The sequence below is a fragment of the Cryptotermes secundus genome, unplaced genomic scaffold (genome assembly GCF_002891405.2).
Source record: "Cryptotermes secundus unplaced genomic scaffold, Csec_1.0 scaffold2939, whole genome shotgun sequence".
NCBI lineage: Eukaryota > Metazoa > Arthropoda > Insecta > Blattodea > Kalotermitidae > Cryptotermes > Cryptotermes secundus.
In genome coordinates, this window is record NW_019726308.1 from 51,079 (window position 1) to 71,980 (window position 20,902).

General features: G+C 42.7%; 1 protein-coding gene across 6 annotated transcripts in view; it reads left to right on the top strand.

Moving 5' to 3' along the window:
* LOC111864202 (E3 ubiquitin-protein ligase Arkadia) overlaps positions 1 to 20,427 on the top strand; it is a 25,002-nt gene extending 4,575 nt beyond the window's left edge. For 5 of the 6 annotated variants that reach the window (XM_023851278.2, XM_023851276.2, XM_023851277.2 and 2 more), the window contains 12 exons: positions 2,411 to 2,606; positions 2,748 to 3,026; positions 3,104 to 3,574; positions 3,699 to 3,856; positions 8,256 to 8,670; positions 8,930 to 9,137; positions 9,681 to 9,966; positions 12,483 to 12,613; positions 14,278 to 14,371; positions 14,539 to 14,745; positions 16,329 to 16,414; positions 17,261 to 20,427. In XM_023851278.2, coding sequence (XP_023707046.1) covers positions 2,420 to 2,606; positions 2,748 to 3,026; positions 3,104 to 3,574; positions 3,699 to 3,856; positions 8,256 to 8,670; positions 8,930 to 9,137; positions 9,681 to 9,966; positions 12,483 to 12,613; positions 14,278 to 14,371; positions 14,539 to 14,745; positions 16,329 to 16,414; positions 17,261 to 17,387 — 2,649 coding nt within the window. In that variant the 5' untranslated portion in view covers positions 2,411 to 2,419 and the 3' untranslated portion in view covers positions 17,388 to 20,427. The remainder of the gene's footprint in view (positions 1 to 2,410; positions 2,607 to 2,747; positions 3,027 to 3,103; positions 3,575 to 3,698; positions 3,857 to 8,255; positions 8,671 to 8,929; positions 9,138 to 9,680; positions 9,967 to 12,482; positions 12,614 to 14,277; positions 14,372 to 14,538; positions 14,746 to 16,328; positions 16,415 to 17,260) is intronic. The other variant, XM_023851280.2, reaches the window with a different exon arrangement.
* The last annotated feature ends 475 nt before the right edge of the window (positions 20,428 to 20,902 follow it).

The following is a 20,902-nucleotide window of genomic DNA, read 5'->3' on the forward strand; positions in this document are numbered from 1 at the left end:
CCAAGACGGACTCCTAGTGTATGCCTTATAAAGGGCGCACAGTCGGGCTACCAGTCTACATTGTGCAAAAGTTTCCCAACCAGATTCATCTGAATGATTTGCAAATTTAGCCGCTCTTCTTTGTACACGATTTAAAGTGCTTACCTGCCAATCTCTTTATGGGTCCCAACATACCACGCCATATTCAAGTATCGGTCTCACTAATGACGTATAAGCTAGACGTTTCGTATTATTATTTCCCTGTCTCAGTATACGCATTATTAAATGAAGGGCCTTCCATGCTTTCCGTAGCGTATAGTTTACATGATCAGCCCAGCTTAGATCGCTACGTATGATTATTCCCAGGTACTTAAAGCTATTTACCTCCGGTATTAATTGACCCCCAAGATAATATGTCAGTCGTTCCTTTACCCTAGCTCTCGTGAAACCTACAGCTTTACTCTTATCTGGATTTATCTTCATCTCATTTTCTACCGCCCAATTCCCTAATTTATTTAGANGTATATTACCAACAAATGAGTAAGCCATTATACTGATCCTCTGTTAAGGCGTTCGTTTACTGTTATTTGCCATTGTCTGATTTTACTGCCACCAAAGACAGCAAGAATGCTTGCTGGAGGACAGCCATTTCTTTTTTCTAAATAAGAGGATGGGGATTTACACTGGACAGGAATTTTGCTGATAAATTATCTTTGATTTGTAGGATGTTGAGAAGCCATAAAAATTATGTGTTCATTGTTTTACAAGCACTGGAAGAAGGAAGTGTTTAAAGGTAGTCCTAGTTGTAGATATAGTGTTCAGAGTAGTGAAATGTAAGTATCTGGGAACATGAGGAGTGAAGCTTATGGTGCTTAACAGCAGATTGAATGAAATACATTATTTGGTTCAGACGCTCACATGCCATCTCTTTGTGAAGCACAGAAACAAAACTTATACATAAGAATGGCAGTTGCTTATGTTTGTGAAACTTTAAATTCTGCCCTAGTTAGTTAGTTAGTTAGTTATTGGAGAGGGTGGGTTTCCCCATGCACTTAGACCTGTATTGGTCCATTGTGCTTCCCTCTATGATTTCTACAAGTCTCTATATCCTGCCGGTACTGGTGCTTACCATCACTCCCGCCCAGCCAGCGAGACCAGCTCTACTAGCTGAGAGGTATATATATAATGCTTCCCCCATCTACCAGAGGTATTAGAGACTGCTGTTGGGCGGGAAACGTCCGTTAATTTGGCTCAGTGACCTCCTTTGGAGATATGAGGTTCTTTTACGTGCCGTAAAGCTATGACACGGGACCCACGGCTTAAAGTCCCTCCCGGAGGACTTGTTCCCTGAATTTTTCCGTCCTTAAAAATTCGACGACCTCCGCTGGGTATTTGAACCCGCGTACTACGAGTCATGAGGTGGGAACGTTACCTCTAGACTACGGAGGCCACTAAATTCTGCCCTAAGTAAAGCACACACCCCAAGTATTTGAAAAGCAAGCACTATTACTAAGAGATTTGTGTGCAAGCCTGTTGTTACTGGATAATGAATCTAAGAAAATGTACAAATGTTACGTTTCTTGACATCCATCATATCTTTCTCTGAAACACTGCCCTGTTCAATTTTTGAAACAACATTTTGAATACTGGATTCTGTCTCCATCTCAGGTAAAACTTACTCACTGGGCCCAATCCATAGAGCTAGTCCCTATCACCAGCCACCTGTACCAGCACCAAGGTGGAGTATAAAAACCAAGCACATCGCAAACCATCCATGAGAGCTAAGAAAACATTAAATTATTAAATACAGTACACTTACGAGGCTTTGCACCAGAGAACTGTCATGATAGAAATCATCACTGGAGAAAAGAAATACTCTTTATGGTATCAACACAAGGAAAACAAATTCTCCTACTCAATCTACATTTGATGGAGTTGTAGGCTCTTTGCTTCTGTGGAGATTACAGGGGTCCAGATGTGAGAAATATCCAACCTGGGTTGACTGATTGGGTAGTCTAACAGAGATGTGTTCGTAGATTCCTTGTATTTCCTGTAAGTGGTGTTTGGTTCAATCTGCATGACTTTTGCTTCATTCCAATATATTTTGTGGCCTTCTTTGTATGCTTATTGGTCTAATCTTGATTTTTCAGTCAAACCCTGTGTCAGGTTATATTTGTGCTCATTAGTATGTACTTCTAAAGGTCTCTTTATCTCTGGACCCCATTATCACGGTGTTTTTAGATAAAGACATGCTGATGGATAATGTCCAGAAACATAATATTTGTACTAATGTACCATCATCACAAACTTCTAGATCTTATTTACTAAGAAACTGTGATGGACTGGCAAGCACATTGGCTGTGCAGAACAAGAAATGCAAATTGCTTTTTTAAAGGTCATTGAAATAAAATGGAATGTGTCTTGCTTGCAGACCTGAACCATGGGTGAACGTGTGACTGCACCAGCAGCCACATCGAAACACCGCCCCTGGGAGTCTGCACAAGCCAAGTCATTCTCCGGACAGGGAGTGGTGAGCAGCCCGACCTCATTAGCTGAGATATTTGACACTGCATTCTCCTCCACGGTGGATCACCCACCGAATGGCACTGACTACAGAACTGGTGAGGGTAAGGATTTTGCATGCGTATTGTAGTGTAAAGAGCAGCCACTTTTTGAAAGGATGTCATTGAAGATATGTGTTTGAAGTTACGTATCATAGTTACAGCAGCATCTGGTACACTGACACGTTGTTTGCGTATGTTTCTTAGGCGAGATGGAGTTCGAGCCACTATTTGCAGAGAGTGATGCTGATGATGTAGATGTCGTATCTCTAGAACAATTCCCACGTACACCTGCAGAGCGAGCTGTTGGTGAGCCCCTTTATGCCCAGTTCCGCCGTCGGCCAGATGCTTGCTATCGACGTGGGGCATGGCCACCACCTCCACCACACCCAGAGCCTGTGGCAGCACCATACTATCGTCTGTTCCACTCTGAGGACACACATCCATATGGTGACGCACGGATGGACTGTGATGCAGGCTTGGCCAGTAATTTCCACTTGCAGTTTTGTGCACATTGATGGTGTGTCCAGATGCATGTATGAAATTTGGCTTGTTTCTTTCAGTTGGAGGAAGTGATCCATATGATGCAGCACGGCGGAAGCGTGTGCTTCGCGAGGCTGACCGTACTACAACTACAAAACTGAAGGCCAAGAAGGGTGACCACATGCGCCTTGGGGGTTCTGGGGAGGGCAGTTCTGCTGGTGCATCTTGCAGCTTCCATCGACCAGGTAGTGGTACCAGTGCAGGACCCAGTCCAGTGGGGGAAAGGGCTTCAGGAGGACGCCAGCACTTGCCTTCTGCATGCTACCCACCAGCTGGTGCCAGGAAGAAGATTGTACCTCCAGCACCACCTCTGCCAGCTGAGAAGAGACGCTTTCAACTGTTCTCTGCTGCAGATGATGTGGTCTCTGACCTGGATGTTGTAAATCAAGGACATGGAGCTAAGCTGCTGGGTGTGAAACTGGAACAGCAGCAGGAGGAAGATCCGGTGCCACCTACCCAGCCTCCAGCTCTGAATCCAAACTCGTTTCCAGGTAATGACAAAATGAACAGTATTTTGTGATGCCATTCTGACTTTGTAGCTCATCACACTAGTAGAGCATGTCAAGTCTGATGCACCGGGAAGCCCTAGCAAACCTGTGATTGCAATTGCGGCAGGTCCATCAGGCACGCAGACCCAGAGCATAGAGGATGGCCCTTCAGCCCCAGACCTGCAGCTAGACTGGCTGTCATCAAGCAGTGACAGTGACGACACAGATGATGACAGTGGTATTGAGGTGGTTAGTGTGAAGTATAAGCAGTCAGCAGCACAAAGGGTGAGTTGCATTCGTTAACAGTGAAATGTGCTCACAACATTTTGATCAGAAAACTTGAAGGAGGAGAACCCTTCTGGCATTTGGGCAAATGGTAATACAGTGTGAGGGTGTGGACCAGATTTATCTGCCTCAGAGTAGGGACTGGGTTCATATGAACACAGTGATGAGCCTGCTGTGGTGGTCTATTGAAGAGGGTCTTTTCTGTATTATGGGAAGAGAAGGGAAGTTGTGGACTGTCAATCACAGAAGCAGGGAGTGTGTGTGAGCAACATTCATGAGGTACCCAGTTTGAATACACTAAGCGATTCATATGGGTTGCCTCACTCCCTCCAATTGTGTGTGTATATACAAGGCTCAGGCATGCCCTTTTGTTACTCCTTGTGTGGAAAATCTTTGGGAATGTGTCCTGCTTTGAGTAGTCAGTCTCATGGAGGAAGACGTGTGTGGGTCATTCAGATTCTGATTAACAGTTTTGTTTCCCATCGTATTGTCATGTGAAAATGAAAACACCGTGACTTCTGGTAGGAAGGAAATTCCTCTTCTAATTCTCTAGAAGTGTGTACAGGGGTTTGCAGTTGGCTGTACATCTCTCCTTTCTTGCTGGCCCCCACACACCTCCATTGTCATCTCTTGGGAGTCTTCCCTGGTGTCCTCTTTTGCTCTTTTCTTGAACTGACTGGAAGCCGGCTAGCCTGGAACAGTGACTTGGCTGACATGCTTCTATATGTAGGCTCACTGTGGACTGCATAGCCATCACTTTTCTCAACTGTCCCTTAACAGCACACCTGACTGCCTGCAGTTTGTGCTTCCATATGTAGGCTCACAGTGGACTGCATAGCCATCAGTGTTCTCAACTGTCCCTTAACAGCACACCTGACTGCCTGCAGTTTGTGCTTCCATATGTAGGCTCACAGTGGACTGCATAGCCATCAGTGTTCTCAACTGTCCCTTAACAGCACACCTGACTGCCTGCAGTTTGTGCTTCCATATGTAGGCTCACAGTGGACTGCATAGCCATCAGTGTTCTCAACTGTCCCTTAACAGCACACCTGACTGCCTGCAGTTTGTGCTTCCATTACCTAGCAAATGAATATCTTGTGTAATATTTCTGTATCCTTCACATTCATAGTTCATGGGCCGAAATTAAGTAGGACTTGGCTAGGATGAGTGACAGACTGTTTACAGGGGACTGTCACCTGAAAGGACATGTTCATTAATTGGGACTACCCAGCAGGTGCCTCACACATTCTGTATGACTGTGATGATGTAGCTTACTGAACATTTTATTGCAGTGCTGAACACTATGGCACACGATTTATTCCAACCGTCTTACAGTGCATACACTCATCCACCTCACTCTTCTCTCCTGCACTACATGTTTCGGCACAAAGGTGCCATCTTCAGGTGCTTTTCGATTTACGATAAACTACTTCACTGCATGCCTTGCCGTCTTCATACTAAAATAACTAAAATATATGTTCATCATATATATTGATAAATATTAAATATTAAAAATATTAAAACTGTTCAGGATTTTTTCATCCTTACGTCGCATCTCAATACGCGAATCACACCTATCCTCTTCTATCGGAGCACTCTTCCTACTTTCGTGTGTGTATTATGCTTTGTGTTGTGTCTTGCTCCTGTGACTGCATGTGTTATATATATGATGAATATATATTTTAGTTATTTTAGTATGAAGACGGCAAGGCATGCAGTGAAGTAGTTTAACGTAAATCGAAAAGCACCTGAAGATGGCACCTTTGTGCTGAAACATATAGTGCAGGAGAGAAGGGTGAGGTGGATGAGTTTATGCACTGTAAGACGGTTGGAATAAATCATGGACATAAATCAGTGCAACAGGATGCTAAAATATAACACTATGGCACACACCTTAAATCACTATATGGTCACAGTGCATGGGCCAGTGTGGCATACACCCCCTATTCATTCATTCGCCACTTCTAACTTCTATATGGGAGGTGCCCAAGTTTAAACCCAGCTCGGATAATTGGTACTATCCTTGTGTTTTTCTTCTTTTGGTTTTCTTCAGTCCCTCCATGCAGATTCCATGGTTTCAGTCCATCCAGGCAGATTCCAGGGTAGTACCTCAAAGTATATCATGATTGCTTCCTTTTGGATGGTTTCCAATTATTCAGTTTCATCCATCCAGTCATTCATCACTTTGTAGTCAGGGCCACTAACTGCAGCCATATAAATAAATAGCTATGTAGGTGTCTTTGTGAAACTTTTGAGTTATTGAGGTTATGTGTTTTGAGTGACTTTTTGCAGTTTGCCATCAAATTTAAAACTGGTTTCATGCCAGTATGTGCTTAAAGGCCAGGGTCACTTCTGCCAATTTATATCTCATTTGCTATGCTAACATATTGTGTGTGTGAAATGAACATGTTTCTACAAACACATAAGCTCTAAAACTGCCGATCCTCTCAAATGAGATTGTTATATTTCTCAAAAATAGTTTACTCTACAGAAAGTTAACCTTTAAACGCCGGACTTCGAAATAGTGGTAAGCTTGAGCTGGCCGGAGTTTATTTAAATGCCCGCTGCTGGTGCTCGTTTAAGTGCCCATTGCTACTCTGCGTTTAAATGTCCGTTCCTGTTAGGCGCTTAATCAATTTTAAGCATTGTGTTTAAAAATGCTGTATCTAGCTCAATTTTTATGATAAATGGATGGAATTAACTTTGTTTATATGAGAAAAGAACGTACTGTCGCATATTATAACGGAAGATTTGAAATTTTTAATACAAAATGTTATACTCTATTTTCAATTTTTTTGTGTTTTAATTTTGATGCCTACTGCAAAAATGGTTTCCCAGTTCTTCACAGAGTTGTTCTGCATTATAAATTCATTTCTGTTTGTAACACTTGACAAATTTTAGCAGTCCCTGGTGTCGTAAAACAGATGGAAGCAGTAAAATCATTTGGTCTCCTGCTAGCACTGCTTACACCCTTTGGATTTTCGAATCTTTGACTGAAGGTCAGAAGAATGAAAGAATGGCTATTCAAGAGAAAGCTAGAGGGGTCCCTTCTTCAGTGCTAAGACCTTCCGTTATAGCTGCAAAAGCTTATTGCCCTTTCTATGGGCCTGAACAGACAGCTGTATCACGGCTGAGATTCAGAGTGTGGTCTGTTTTCTGTGCGTGCTTAGTGAAATCGAATACTGTAGTTTTATTTCAGCCTATATATACATCAAGCAGATAACAACATAAAAAGGTATGTACATCAAATTTTACAATATATTTTTAACATACCTATCTGCAGAATCTGCAATAAAATTACTGGATCATGGATAAGTTTTGGCATAACTCATACGTATATTTTTATTTGCTGTTGTTCAGTTAGGTATTATTTTAATTTCTCTATTAGGGTTTTACTCAAGTCTGTCTGGTAATTACTACATTTAAAAATAAATATTTAGGATTGTGCATGCGCTTCTACTAGCGGCGTGTGCGCGCGCTTCCACTAGCGGAGTTTAAATGCCTGACTGGCCAAAACGGGGTACTTTGGCCACGACGACCTTACTCATGACTGGCACAAACGGGGCACTTCGGCACTTAAAGGTTAATGAATATTGCAAAATGTAGATCTCATTCAGATGTATTAGGTACTTTTATTTGTTTTGTATGTGTGTGATGAAACAGGTGAGACTAATGTGTACCACTGCGGTATAGCTTTACTGTTGATCAGCTTTGTCATTGATATTGTCTCATGTATTAGTGAATAAGACTCAGGTTTGGATTGGTGAATCTGTTTATTGGATCTTCACTAGTCGTAACTACAATTAGTCTTAAACTCTCATGAACACTGTAACTATAGCACATAAAGTCTTCAGTGTCAACACTTCACAGGTGAATCCTTAAAACTCCTTTCTGTGACTGCTTTGTGTCCCTGACTCATGGCTTCTCAGCTGTGACTCCTGCAAACAACCTTTATTGTCTCCTATAAACCTTCAGCACCAACCACACAGAAAACACCTATTATTGTAGACATGTTTACAGTTCTGTTGCCCAGCACTGTGCATGGTGACGACCACATTGGAAACAAGTCACATGATAGCTATCTCGCCAGTCCATTGGTATGCTGACTGTTCCTAGCAACGAGCTATAAAAATACGTCCTGTTGTTGCATGAACATATTGTGGGGTGTTTATGGAGCTGTTGATATGTCACAATTATCTTTGTATCCGCAGTTGTGGCTCCAGAATTGCCCTCACATACCTATCACAGGTGAGTTCATTGTGCTTGACGGTAGATGCATAATTACACTAGATCTGAGTGTATTAAAGTAAATGGATTGTTATTGCTTGTAACTTGCAGAACACAAACTGAAGAGTGTGTCCGTGCTGTGGGTAAGGTACCTGTAATGCCTCTGTTTCAGGATCCAGTAGCAGTGGTGGACCTGACCCAGGAGTCTGACGAGGAGATGTTTCCTGTTAGTAGCAGTGGACACTCTGCTCGGCCTTCCTGTGTAGCTTCATCAGCCCCAGTCATGGTGACAGACTCTCCTGTGTCACCTGGCCACAGTTCATCCACTGGCCAATATGTCCCTTGCAGCACACCACCACCACGCGTGGCACCACCACCTCTGATCCGGCTTCGCCTACCGTCATGCCGGTACCAGTGTGGTGGGACTGAGACGGCTGAGGTTCCTCCCATGCCTAACAATACACATCACTGCGGTGGGCTTTATGGCAGTTGCATGCACCCACATGGGCGCTCTGTTCCATGGGGACAAGGTCCCAGTGGCCCAGCCACACACTCGTACCCACCTGCAGCCCACACCTACTGCCTGGGTGAGGATAATATTCAGGTGGATTTTAGGTTGAGGGCTAAGTGTTGTGGATAAATTAGTAAGGATGCAGTGGACAGGGTATGGGTAAACTAGAAATGCAAACAAAATTTTTGATTTTAAGAAGGAAGAATATATGGAAATAAATCTTAGAGAAATAAATTTTTAAAGTTTGAACTGTATCTCTATTAATCTAGTGGCAGGTTTCTGTGATGGCTGTGAGTGTATGACCACAACAACCATTGTTTCATGTCTGATTTCAGATCCATCACTCAGGCTTTCCCCTTTCCAGTATGGACAACCATCACAGCTACATGCGAGTGGGGGATTCCCATACTTCCCTTCTTTGCCTCCAGCCACTCCAGCTCCTCCTCGTATCTATCCCCTGCATGAGCGGTTGTGGCACTCCCAGCAGCGTATGCAGGAAATTCAGCGGCGACGACTGGACGCCCACTCCATGCATCTCCAGGGGTAGTGCATTGTTACATAATTTAATCCGTAGTGCTTGAGTGTTTGGCAACACACTGCTTATAGCCGGAACCTAACATTGCTTAAATATCAGTCGAGAATAATGACTTTTAAATCTTCCCGTGACACAGCTTGGCTGGTTAAGAAGGTCTTTTGTTCACTCTGCATCCCCTCAAGCTGAGCTGACCTCACATGACCTTGATCTTTGCCTTCTCAAATTTGCCCTTCCATTTATATTATAGCTTGTTACACATTTTTGCCTGTTTGCATCCCTCACTGATTGTGTCTGTTCAGACGAGTGTGTTTAATGCACTGTAGGTGTTTTAACTCCCCATCAAGCCAGTATTAGGCTGAAGTTCAGATTGTGTTGTACAAGGCAGAAACTTGCACAGAGAAACTGTACGTGGATGGTGGGCAGAATTAACAAGGGGGCCGCTGAAGTAGATTCACTAGATGATTCATGGTAGAAGCCTTCTCTGCACTTATTTCTCTAAGTTTGGTGTCTGACTACTGGTATTGTTCAAGTGTTTGTCATGTCTGTTGCAGCCGCCCACGAGAGAATCTATTTCTGGATGTCTACCAACAGCAGCAGCAACAGCCTCAGCAGCAACCACCACCACCACCACAGAACCACCACACGCAGCGCATGTCTTCCCAGCAGGGACACCACTCATACGGACTGCACCACCATCACCACCACCACCATCCGCACCACTATCATCATCATCAGCCTCCTCTTCCTACCCCCCAGCAGCCAACCGTGTACAGCCGCCCAGAAGTGGTTCCCACTCCTGGTCCATCTGCCATGATCCCCCCGCCTGGCCCTCCTATGGTGAGTAGCAGCATGTGACATAATTTCAGGCTACTGTGGCCAGACGTGTAGCTCAGATGGGGACACAGAAGTGCACAAGGAACTTCGGTGGCTGAAGTGGTCGGTTTGAAGGCCGAGAAAGAAATGGGAGAGTTGCAAACTACATTTTGGAACAAAATGTCCAACAGTTTTGTGGCTTTCTGCTTTCATACAAGTAGATGCAATATTTTTTAAATAAAGATGGTTAATGGTCTTGGTGTTAATAGTGCCATTTGTAATGAATTTCTTTATATGAGTGTATAACTGATGCCAGAAGCAGCGTCACCAGCAGCGACTTGAAGCACAGAGTAAATGATGCTCGAGATGGTTCAAGTTCATATTGCAAGAGGCGTGACCAGAATGGTTTGAAGGCTGATGTACTTCGATGTGGAAAGCAAATGGAAAAACTACCACATTATCGTTTTTCCTGGATAGTCTCTTTCCAAAATCAAGATACCATGTATGTGAGATGTTTTCTCTGGAGACAAAACAAACTGGAGTGGCGGATAGAAACGACCAGAAGATGAGGAAGAAGACGTAAGAAGATGCTGGTTGACTTTGGGGGCAGAAGAGGATATTTTTATTTTAAGGAGAGAGCTGGAGATTGCATTAAGTGGAGGAATTGTTTTGGAAGAGACTGGCCCTGTCGTCTGACACATTACTGATGAATGAATGAATTTTGTCAGATGGCAGATTGCTATGTGTCTATCATGATACTTTGGTAGCAGAACATGAAGTTCAGCAGCTCTCATCATCACTTCTCCCCAAAATCATTTTAATATTTTCCTCCCGTATATATATATATATATAGTCACATGTTGGGTGTGTCACGTGACAAATTCACGTGGGTCTCGGATTCAGCGAATCTTTATTGAATATTCACTCTTACACCCTTTACAATTGTTATCAGTTGTAGTATTGATTGGCTTGTGCCTCAATGCTTGACTCTCGGTTCTCTAACAATAGTCTAGTATATGTCCTAAGCTCTGCTTATATAACAGCGGTAACGTGTTTTTTCTCATCCGTTGGTACTCAGCAGCCTTCTGTTGTTCATCTCCCGTGAAATGCGTTCGTTGTTTCGGCATTGTCTACATAGCGGCCCACTGTTATTGCGTTGCCATGGAAGTATCTACTCCAAACACGTTACAATATATATATATATATACAGTAAAACTTGGTTATAGCAACATCGGTTTCTGCGACACCTTGTCTATTGCATCAAATATTCAATGGTACGAACTAATTCCTCATAAAGCAACTGTTCTTATACCTTGCTTAGTACGACATGCACAAATGCATCAACCTCGTATGTAACGTCATTTTCATTCCTGAATTTCTCTGATATCGTGGGAAAGTTCGATGTGTCTGCCCACCCTCACTTTCTCTACTTGCTGACGTGACTGTCCTGGAAGAATACGACTGCGGGCTGCAAGAGGAGCGTGGGTTTTATGCGAAAACAAGGGTGTGGGGTGGGACTGCGTGAATAGTGCAAGAGGACGCGGCAGGTCGTTAACTGCATTCCTTTCCTAGAATCTCGTCTAACAGGACCTCACATTGTCTACTTACCCTATAGTGTTCCTGCCTAAACCCAGAGAAGTGCAGTAGCGAAAACATGGCAATGAAAAGGAAAGTTTTAAGCATTGAAGAGAAAGTTAAAGTGATTCGTGAAATAGAAAATGGAAGGAAAAAATCTGATGTATGCCGCGAATTTGGTTTGGTGAATTCTACAGTAAAAACGATATGGAGATTCCATATTAATTCCACGTTAATGTTACGTTAGTCTGTACTTAACTACGTATTTCACTAAAAAATGCAACATTTAACTCTGTTTTTGTTAGATTTTTACGTGACTAACATAAGGCTACTGTGGAAGTGCCCATTTCGGTTACAACGACATTCGTTTATGGTCCCTTTGATGACGTTATAACCAAGTTCTACTGTATATGTATGTATGTATGTATGTGTGTGTGTATGCCAGCTGTTGAAGAGTTCCTTTTGATATTATATCCTAAGGGTTTGCTTACTGTATTCTCCTTAGATCCTCAATACTTCGTTTTTGGACAGTTGTAATTCACTTTCTTCCCTCAGGCTAAGAAACAGCATTTTGTGATGAAAGAAAGAAGTGGTGAAATTATTACTTTATTATGTGACTTGAACTATTTCTTACGCACCCAAGGTGAAAACAGTTTTTGAGCTGAATAAGGAAATTCATTTTGTGATCCTGTACTTACCAGTAGCTGTTCCTAGGTTCTTAAATTAGGAAACATTTGCAAATCGTTACCAAGGTATGTAAGAATGGAGAATTTTGGAGGGCTGTATATTTGGATTTTGTTGGTCTGGGCTGTGATACTATGTTGTAGTATGGTAGATTGCAGCAGTGCTGTGGGAAACTTGCAAATTTCTTTGTGAAAATGATCTTACCCCCCACTATTATGGTTTTGTGTCATCTCCAGATCTCCGCGTATGTATAGTAGAGCTGTGTGTTATTGTGTATGCAGGTTCCTCCCCCTCTGCAGGCCCCTGATGTAGATTTGCTGACTGCAGGCGGGGTTGTGCCACCACCTGGCTCCATGGTTCCTGATATCCAGACTGAAATTGTGGTGCAGAGCTCTCCACCCAGTATGACCATGTGAGTCACTATGCCTGGTATTTCTCCAGGCACATGATCAGAATATTTGATGCCTGATTTACTTGAAAATGGTCTGGCAAGTTAAATGTCACTGTCTGACCTTTCTGTAGAAATGAAAATATTTTCTCCAGAAATCTGGGTAGGATCTGTGGTAATTTTCGGCAGACACTGTTCGTAGTCTGTACACAGTTCAAATCTGCATTGCATTTGATAATGCGGGCCACTGTTACATGGAACTGTTGGATGTGACATCAATTTGCGGTGGTAGGGAGAAATTGAATTTGTAAAACTCTTCTTATATATAAACTAACTTTGATGTCACGAAACATTGCACAGGTGAATCTCGATTTATGAAGATAATTTGTTTTATGGAGACTTTGTAAGTTGAAAATTCGTAAATCAGCTGTAATATTCCCGTTACTTTACACATAAAAGTTTGCCAACCTGTTCACGAGTCCTAGAAAACTTCATAACTTGTACTCTTCTCCAAGTATAATTAGAATGATCAAGTCAAGGAGGATGAGGTGGGCAGGTCATATAGCACGAATGGGGGGAGATGAATGCGTATGGGATATTGGTGGGAAAGCCAGAAGGAAAGAGACCACAGGGAAGACCAAGGTGTAGGTGGGTGGACAATATTAAAATGGATCTTAGAGAGATAGTATGGGATGGTATGGATTGGATAGATCTGGCTCAGGATAGGGACCAATGGAGGGCTCTTGTGAACACGGTGATGAACCTTTGGGTTCCATAAAATGCTGGGAAATTCTTGAGTAGCTGCAGAATTGGCAGCTCCTCAAGAAGGGCTCAGCTCCATAAGTAAGTAAGTTGATAGTAAATAAGCTAAAGCATATTGATACTCTTGTATGATATTTATTGTAGTTGATAAAACAGTATGTTTTTATTCATGTGAATTTTCTCATAGCTGATGCAATTGAATAGTGCAGCTTATAACCAAACTTATTGCTGTCCCTACTTTCTTTGGCTTAGCAATGCCTCTTACAACCACTTTCACTTTTGGGGACCTGTTGTGGGCATGAGTAACATATTTGTGGATTGAAATGTGTCAAGAGCATTGCTGATTCTGTATGATTAAAACGATGTGCATGGACAGGCTGGGAAGGTGGGAGATGCATGTAGGTGGGGATGCTTGTATCTCCATGGTTGGTGTGTTTATATTTCTCTACTTCTGCCCCCCAGAAACTTTTACAGATATAGGTTGTTTGTTCTAGCAAAAATGAAGTTCATTGCATTAGAAATAGGTAGAGATTAACATGCTTTATTGCATCAAACCTGGTAAAATGAGGTATACATGTACAAGTTAATTTTCAGTTATAGAATTCGTAGATAAATTGTTCATTCTGACATATTCTTGATGTCATACTCGGCACTGTAAGTACAAAGCCCAGGGTCCTATACTGATGATGATGATGATGATGTCATGAAACCATTATCTTGCCCATGTAAGAATGGAATGTATGAAATATGTAGGAATTCTTTTTTGGCCTAACTTGCGCCAGTAGTACCAGATAGCTCGTGGCTGCAAGGATGAAGGACAGTTTGTGGTGTATGAGTTCTGAGCTCAGAACTGTGGGAACCCCCAAGCATAGTCCTGGAGTCTGTTTTGCTTCAAGGATACTCATGAGCATGGTGCTGTGTTGCAGGGAGAGCTCTCATCAGCATGTGCACCACCACCTGTACCACTACCACCCACCTGGACGTATGCATCACCTGCACATTAGCATTGCTCCCACCATGGTGAGTACCAGTAACGATAGCTTTAAACATTTCATTATATTTACCCGACAATTTCCAGGATAGGCAACTCCCCCCCCCCCTTAGTTGTGTAACACGTTTGATGAACAGATACATTGCCATTGTGCTGTGTGCGAGTAAAGGACGCTGCTGTGGTATGTGTGTCACAGGCGGCTGGCAGCCCACGCCCACAGGAGCTTGTGTTCCCACCTGTCCTGCCACCTGAACTGATGCCATTCCCGTTCCTGGCACGTCATATGACTGCCCGCCTGGAGGACTACATGCGTGTCGTGGAACAGCGCCGACTGGCACAGATGAACCGAGGTGCCAGTCAGGATACCATAGAGCGCTACACTTTCCCACACAAGTACAAACAGGTGAGTTACATTGTGTGGTGTTCAAGAGATGTAAGCAGTGAAAGTGACTACATTTACAAAAATGTTATTATTATTGATGACAATTGGGAATTTGAAGTAGGCCATTACCATTTCCTGCTCAGTACACAATTCACAGTCATTCCATCACTGACCACTGTGTAATGCACCTGCCTCTGTGGTGGGTGGGTGCACGTCTCACTGACACTTGTGCTGTGAGTGCGAAGAATGTACTGCCATGTAGTCAGGCAGAAATTCTCCAAATAAATGAGACATGTCTCACTTCATCATTTACTTACTCTTCTGCTGTTGCTTCTTTTCTCTTGCTTGGCTTACTTGTTCACCCTGAAGGTGGAGACAGTACACTCCTTAAATAGCTGACGAACTTCTGACTATGCAACATCATTCAGATGGATAGTGCTCCTCTTTTTAATGTGACATAAGTCCCATACTGTCTGTCCTTGTCCCAGCATTTTGCCACTTCTGAAGAAATCTTGAGGTTCATATGGGCACTAGTCCCCAGTTCAGTTTTCACCTCTGTGTTTGAGAGGTGGAAGTAACATGGCTGGCAGATCAGCTATAAGGAGGATGGGCAGTAGTCCAACAAAATTAAGTCAGAATAGCTATTGGTGTCTGGGCAAGCAAAGAAAATACCATAATACAAGATCTGGTCACTGGTTACATTGAGTTCAAGTATCGTATAGTGATGTGAATAACATCTTGTCAGCTGTACCCAGTGCTGAATTATTCGAGTGGTGGTGGGCTAGTGTTGTGACTGAATGCTGTAGTGTTTGCTTTTTTGTGTAAAGTGACAGACCCATCTCTCGTCAGAAGTCATGATACAGAATGTGAGAATCTTAACCAGCATTCTTTCTTACTTTGGCAACTGCTCATGTGTTGACATTCACCATTGTGATATAATGGACCATAGTGCCCTTGCAGCCAATTCTGCCGTTCTTGATGCTGATTCCTATTACCAATATTCTTCTTTCACTCTGTGGCAGCTCATCACGTATCAGGTGCAGCTGCTAGCCTCACTTTACGCACTTCATTCTTGATACGTCGGCAACTCCATCACGCTGTCATCTTTAAGATGTCCCATTGACTTTGAAGCCTCTGATATAGCCATGTCTTCCTTACAGAGGAACTAATCTGAACTGAAATGCATGCACTGTTGTGTTTCATACTGATGGATTGATGTGCTGAGCAGAGATTATACTGATGGCATGCCTTATTAACACTGTGTAAGGAGTATAATTTCTAAGATACTGTAAAGATAAAGCTATCCCTGTAACATGCCGTGGAGGCCCATAGGGTTGTGAGATGTTGAGGCTCCCACATTTTCTAGGCATTTGGCTCACAGATGGTGGTGAGGTTGTCAGCCTTATGTGTTGGCTGCCCTTGCCCCCAGGAAGTTTCCTGGTACTCATTTCTGTTAGAGGCTGAGTTGACCCTGGGGTCATAATGCCGCTGAAAGGATTAGGTCCATTGAAAATGGCAGTGATCCCATTGGGAATCAAACCCACGACTTTCAGGCATGTAGTGCATATCATCACTACCAGTAACAGCTGTACTGCCTGTTGCAGGTGAAGAGGACCACTGATGACACGGAGGATAACACAGAGAAGTGCACCATCTGCCTGTCTGAGTTTGAAGATGACGAGGATGTCAGGTGAGCGGCAGGCAGTGCATATGAGGTGTGTGTGGGGCTGGGGGCAAGGGTTTTGTACATTTCTTCATGAGTTTGGAAGTTCTGACAGCAGTGAACATTAAGATTGGGTTCGAGGATATGATGCCCTGTAGTGTGGTCAGTGGTTACCAAGTTTTCAAAAGAACCTGCTGCTTCTATCTTCAAGGTAGGTAAATGAGTGGGTTGAAGGAAATGGTACCTTATAGGGGAAAGGAGCTTTGAGGATAGGGCTGTGAATTACTGGCTCCCAATAGAGGTGTAGGCAGTTTGATCCTGTATGCTTATGTACATGGCATCACTTCCCAATCGGATGCAGTCTTAATACTCGTTATTTCCAGAGCATATCAGAAAGCTGTGAGTCTGCTGTAGACGCTAGCAGATTGCTTTTCTGGAATTGCCTCCTCGGTGTTAGTTTACTTTTAAATTCCTGCAGTTGGAGGTGATGTTGCTAAAACTGTGTGGGGGGATGGTGTATGCAGATGTACACAGCTTTGCTTGACAAGGTGTTCTTTCTCTTGTGGCCTTTCTTTGCATGTTGGGGTGGGGGGGGGGGATTGGGAAGTAATAATGTAGTGTTAAATGAGAAATTCTGTTTGATGATGACCAGACTGTCATGACATCAGATTTACATCAGCTGAATTGTTTACTCAGTACTTATAAAATACACAGTGTTTTCTTTGAGTGACAGTCCCGTGCAATTTGTCAGATAAAATTGTGAGGAAGTATGTCGCCAGCGTTTGCTGGCATCGGAATCTGAAAGTTTGTGTCCTTTTGAACTGGTCGAGTTGCAAGTACTTTTTAATGCTGAGAGACATTTGACTGTTGCAGACGTTTGCCCTGCATGCATCTGTTCCACATCGAGTGTGTAGACCAATGGCTGGCGACCAACAAGCGCTGTCCTATCTGTCGTGTGGACATAGAGACACACCTAAACAAGGAGCTGCCATCCACCTGACAGTTACTGGAGTGCCACAAGGACTGAGGAACTCTCCCTACATATGTCTTCCAGCCATCATACTGCAAGTGGCTGTTTCTTGGCTGCTTCTCTGCTCTGCGGGTCAGAGTCATGTTTTGTAATGTTGGCAGTTCATATTGTGTTAACTATGTTGTTCCCCTCTAGGTTTTGCCAACCCAACAGTGGTACAGAGTCCTTGTAGGCATTTGTTTTATTGTATTGTCCGTTGAATTATCAATGGAAATATTTTAGATTTTTTTGGGGTGAGATATGAAATTCAGTGGGGCCAGTTAAAATCCAAGCTGCAGGATCTCTTTTACTGAATGGTTTTTTTTTTTTTGTTTTTTTTTTTTTAAGTTTTGCTGTTAATTGAAATTGGAGTTATGGAAATGTGTTTATTGACTTGCCAGCAGAACATGTTTGTGATTGCGAGATACCGTTTTATCCAGGTTACACACTGAAACCAATACCAGCCACAGTCCGCCCCCCTGGGGCCAGGCTGCAACAAACATTCCAGTAGTGCCAACAGCACAGGTTTTGTTCTGCAGTGTCATCAAGTTGGAAGTGTGACTCACTTGTTAGACGTTTTGTAGGGTATTGAAAATGAGTGACCAAACTGATTTTTAAAGTTTTGCACTGCATTACTGTGCTGTATTTTTTTAAGTACAATGATCAACACAAAAACAGGCATGCAGTTACGATAGTTCAGTGCTGATAGAACTGGCAGCCATGTAATGTGAATGGGTCATGTGGCGCACTAAAGTGAATGATGTTCATGTTGATTTATATGCGAATAGTTTTGTTTGGTGACCTTCAGTTGTACATACACATTACGGAGAACCCACTGATGATTTGGGGCACCATCACTGAGGTCTTCCTCAGTCATGACTCTTGTGGTGATAAATCTGAGTGTTTTTGCAGTTTTTGTGAATCTGATAAAGTGGGCCTGCAAAGTTCTAGTTGAATTTGGCATTAGGTGGGCCTGCGATAATAAGGAAACACGTCAGTCAAAGCTGATGCTGCCTGTGAGGCCGACAAGGGAATGAGTCCAGTCGAAACCTCACCTGAAATATTGCTCATGTACAGGGCCCATCGAGAATTTCAGCTGCTGGTACGTTATGCAAGGGTGCAAACAAATTTCTGAAAGCTTGAATGTGCGTCATGGCAGTGTGCCCTTACATGCTGATAGGACAGCAAGAGGCAGGCTTCCAAGTAGCTAGTTGCTTAGCTAGTGTTGTGTGCACAAGCACAGGACACAGCTTCATTCTGTTAATGCTGTTTTAATATAAAGTGAATAAGCAGTGATCATCGAACTTTATTTTCATGAGCATTCTATGAACTCCACTTGATCTATATTATATAATGTATGGTTATAATATGTGTGATATAATTATATGTAATATAATAAAGGAAATCCTGTTGCAGATACCTCTGTTATCTTAGATAACATCTTGAAATCTTTTACGATCGCTATCCTGTTCCTATAAAATTCCCATTATTAATTTTTTTTAACAATATTACATACATATCAATGTAATTAGTCCTTTTGAAACTATGCATATGAAATAAATAAGTGAACACTGAAATCCGCAGATATTTCAGTGCATCTGAAGGTAAGGCGACTGCTTCATGCCACCAAAAATTGGGCTGCTGTGACAGGTGACTTTCAGTTGACATATCAGCAGCTAAATTCTGTGTGCAGTTGTTCTAGGTGGGCCATTTACATGAGCAGAATTTCAGGTGAGGTTTCTGTTTGACCAATGAGACTGTTTCCTTGTAAGTGTGGTCATATTCAGAGACTGTGGAACCTTTTTGGCTAAACCAGAATACCGTCAGGCCAGAACCTGCGAGTTCTATGCTGCACATGAGGACATGTAAACACAACACTTCTCTTGAATGGCTTGCCTTTCTAGTGCACATCTACACGTGATGGTTCTGTTACATATAGATCACAAGAACAGGAGTTGGATTCATGATTGGGGCAGGCATCGAGACTGACTCTGGGATCTGACCAGTATGTACTAGGGGTAAAGTAGCCAGGTAATGGATATCATATGGAGTGTTACTTTTGTTCCCGTATGTGCCTCAGTAGGCTCAGGGGTAACTTTTTCTTTACCTTAAAGAGGCAGTGGATGTGATTATTTTACTTCGACATTTGACATATATTTACAGAACCCTGTCGACCACTGAGTTTTGTATGCCCTGGTGACTGGTTTGTTACATGTGTCATACATAAATATACTGCATGTTGGTGGTTGCAGTGGCAACACTTTTTTCATGAGAGGAGCAGGAAAATTCAGGCTTGTGGAAGTGTGCACATGACAGCAGAATGGCCTCAGAATCCAAAGGTGGTGCTTGTAGTTTCACAGTATCTGTCCATTTAGGCCCATAAAAGTGATTTTGGTAGCTCTCCAAATTTGCCTGTCCCATCTAGGAATGTGAGAAGTTTGTGCTAAACAAGATGCTTGTCAAGTTACCAGCTTACAACTATACTATTGGTGAAATAGTGTCTAGCATGGAAAGGGTTTATTTCCTTTTGTAAATATCTGGTCATCGGGTGAAAGATGTGCACGTAAAATGTGTATCTTCAGACATGAATATTTTCAGAAACATGTAGCAGAATTGTGAAAGTGGAAATTTTTAAAGGATCATTTTTTGTTGTTGAGTAAGACGACAGTTTTGTCAGGAAGAACTACCAACTTGGGGGGGTGCCACTGTGTTCTTAGATGTGGGACTGGTCCCCCAAACCTCTCTAGTCTTCATTAAGTAGTTTTACTCCTCAGGGCTCTGTTTCCAGCTTTAAACCAATGGCTCCCAGGAAGTGCTGTCCTCCAGGTTGTAGAGAAGGTGGCATGTATATCTCTCACAGAACCCTGAACCAGCATCGCCCTCAGCAACCTGCTCGTATCTTGTATTCGCTGTAAAGTATTTACATTTTAGATATGTCAATCTGTAGTGACTTGTTGTTTTTGCAACTAATAAAAAAGATTGTGAAGACAGTTGAGGTACCACTTTCACCTCTCCTGCTATGCACTATGCATGTTTGTCTCCACTTTTCTTTTAGGTGATCTCCAATTCAAGCATCAGAATAATCCTTGAACAGCATGTTTCCTCCCATGTATCCTGACACCAGCATTTGAATCTTCTAGTGAAAGGAAAATTATTTATTCTGCTCCCATGTAGCACGATCTAAGCCAGAATGTAACTGACTTTAGAAAGTTGTGCAGAAAGAAACATCTGTCAAGTTCTGCTGGTATATGCAGTAGCTTCACTGGTGAGTGATGCTTAGCGCTGTTATTCTCCTCTCCATGTTTGCAACATCCATAAGACTGACGCATCATGTCGTACAATGTCTGCAAAAGATTGGGAGGTGTCAATAAAAACTTTTGTAGAGTAGTAGTAATTGTCATGTGTCCTGTAGGAAACATTGTCCAGATTCCTTTTATCGCTCTCTCCTCTGGCTCTTGGCTGCCCAATTTATACCATGCTGAACATACCCGGGCAGTAGACAGACA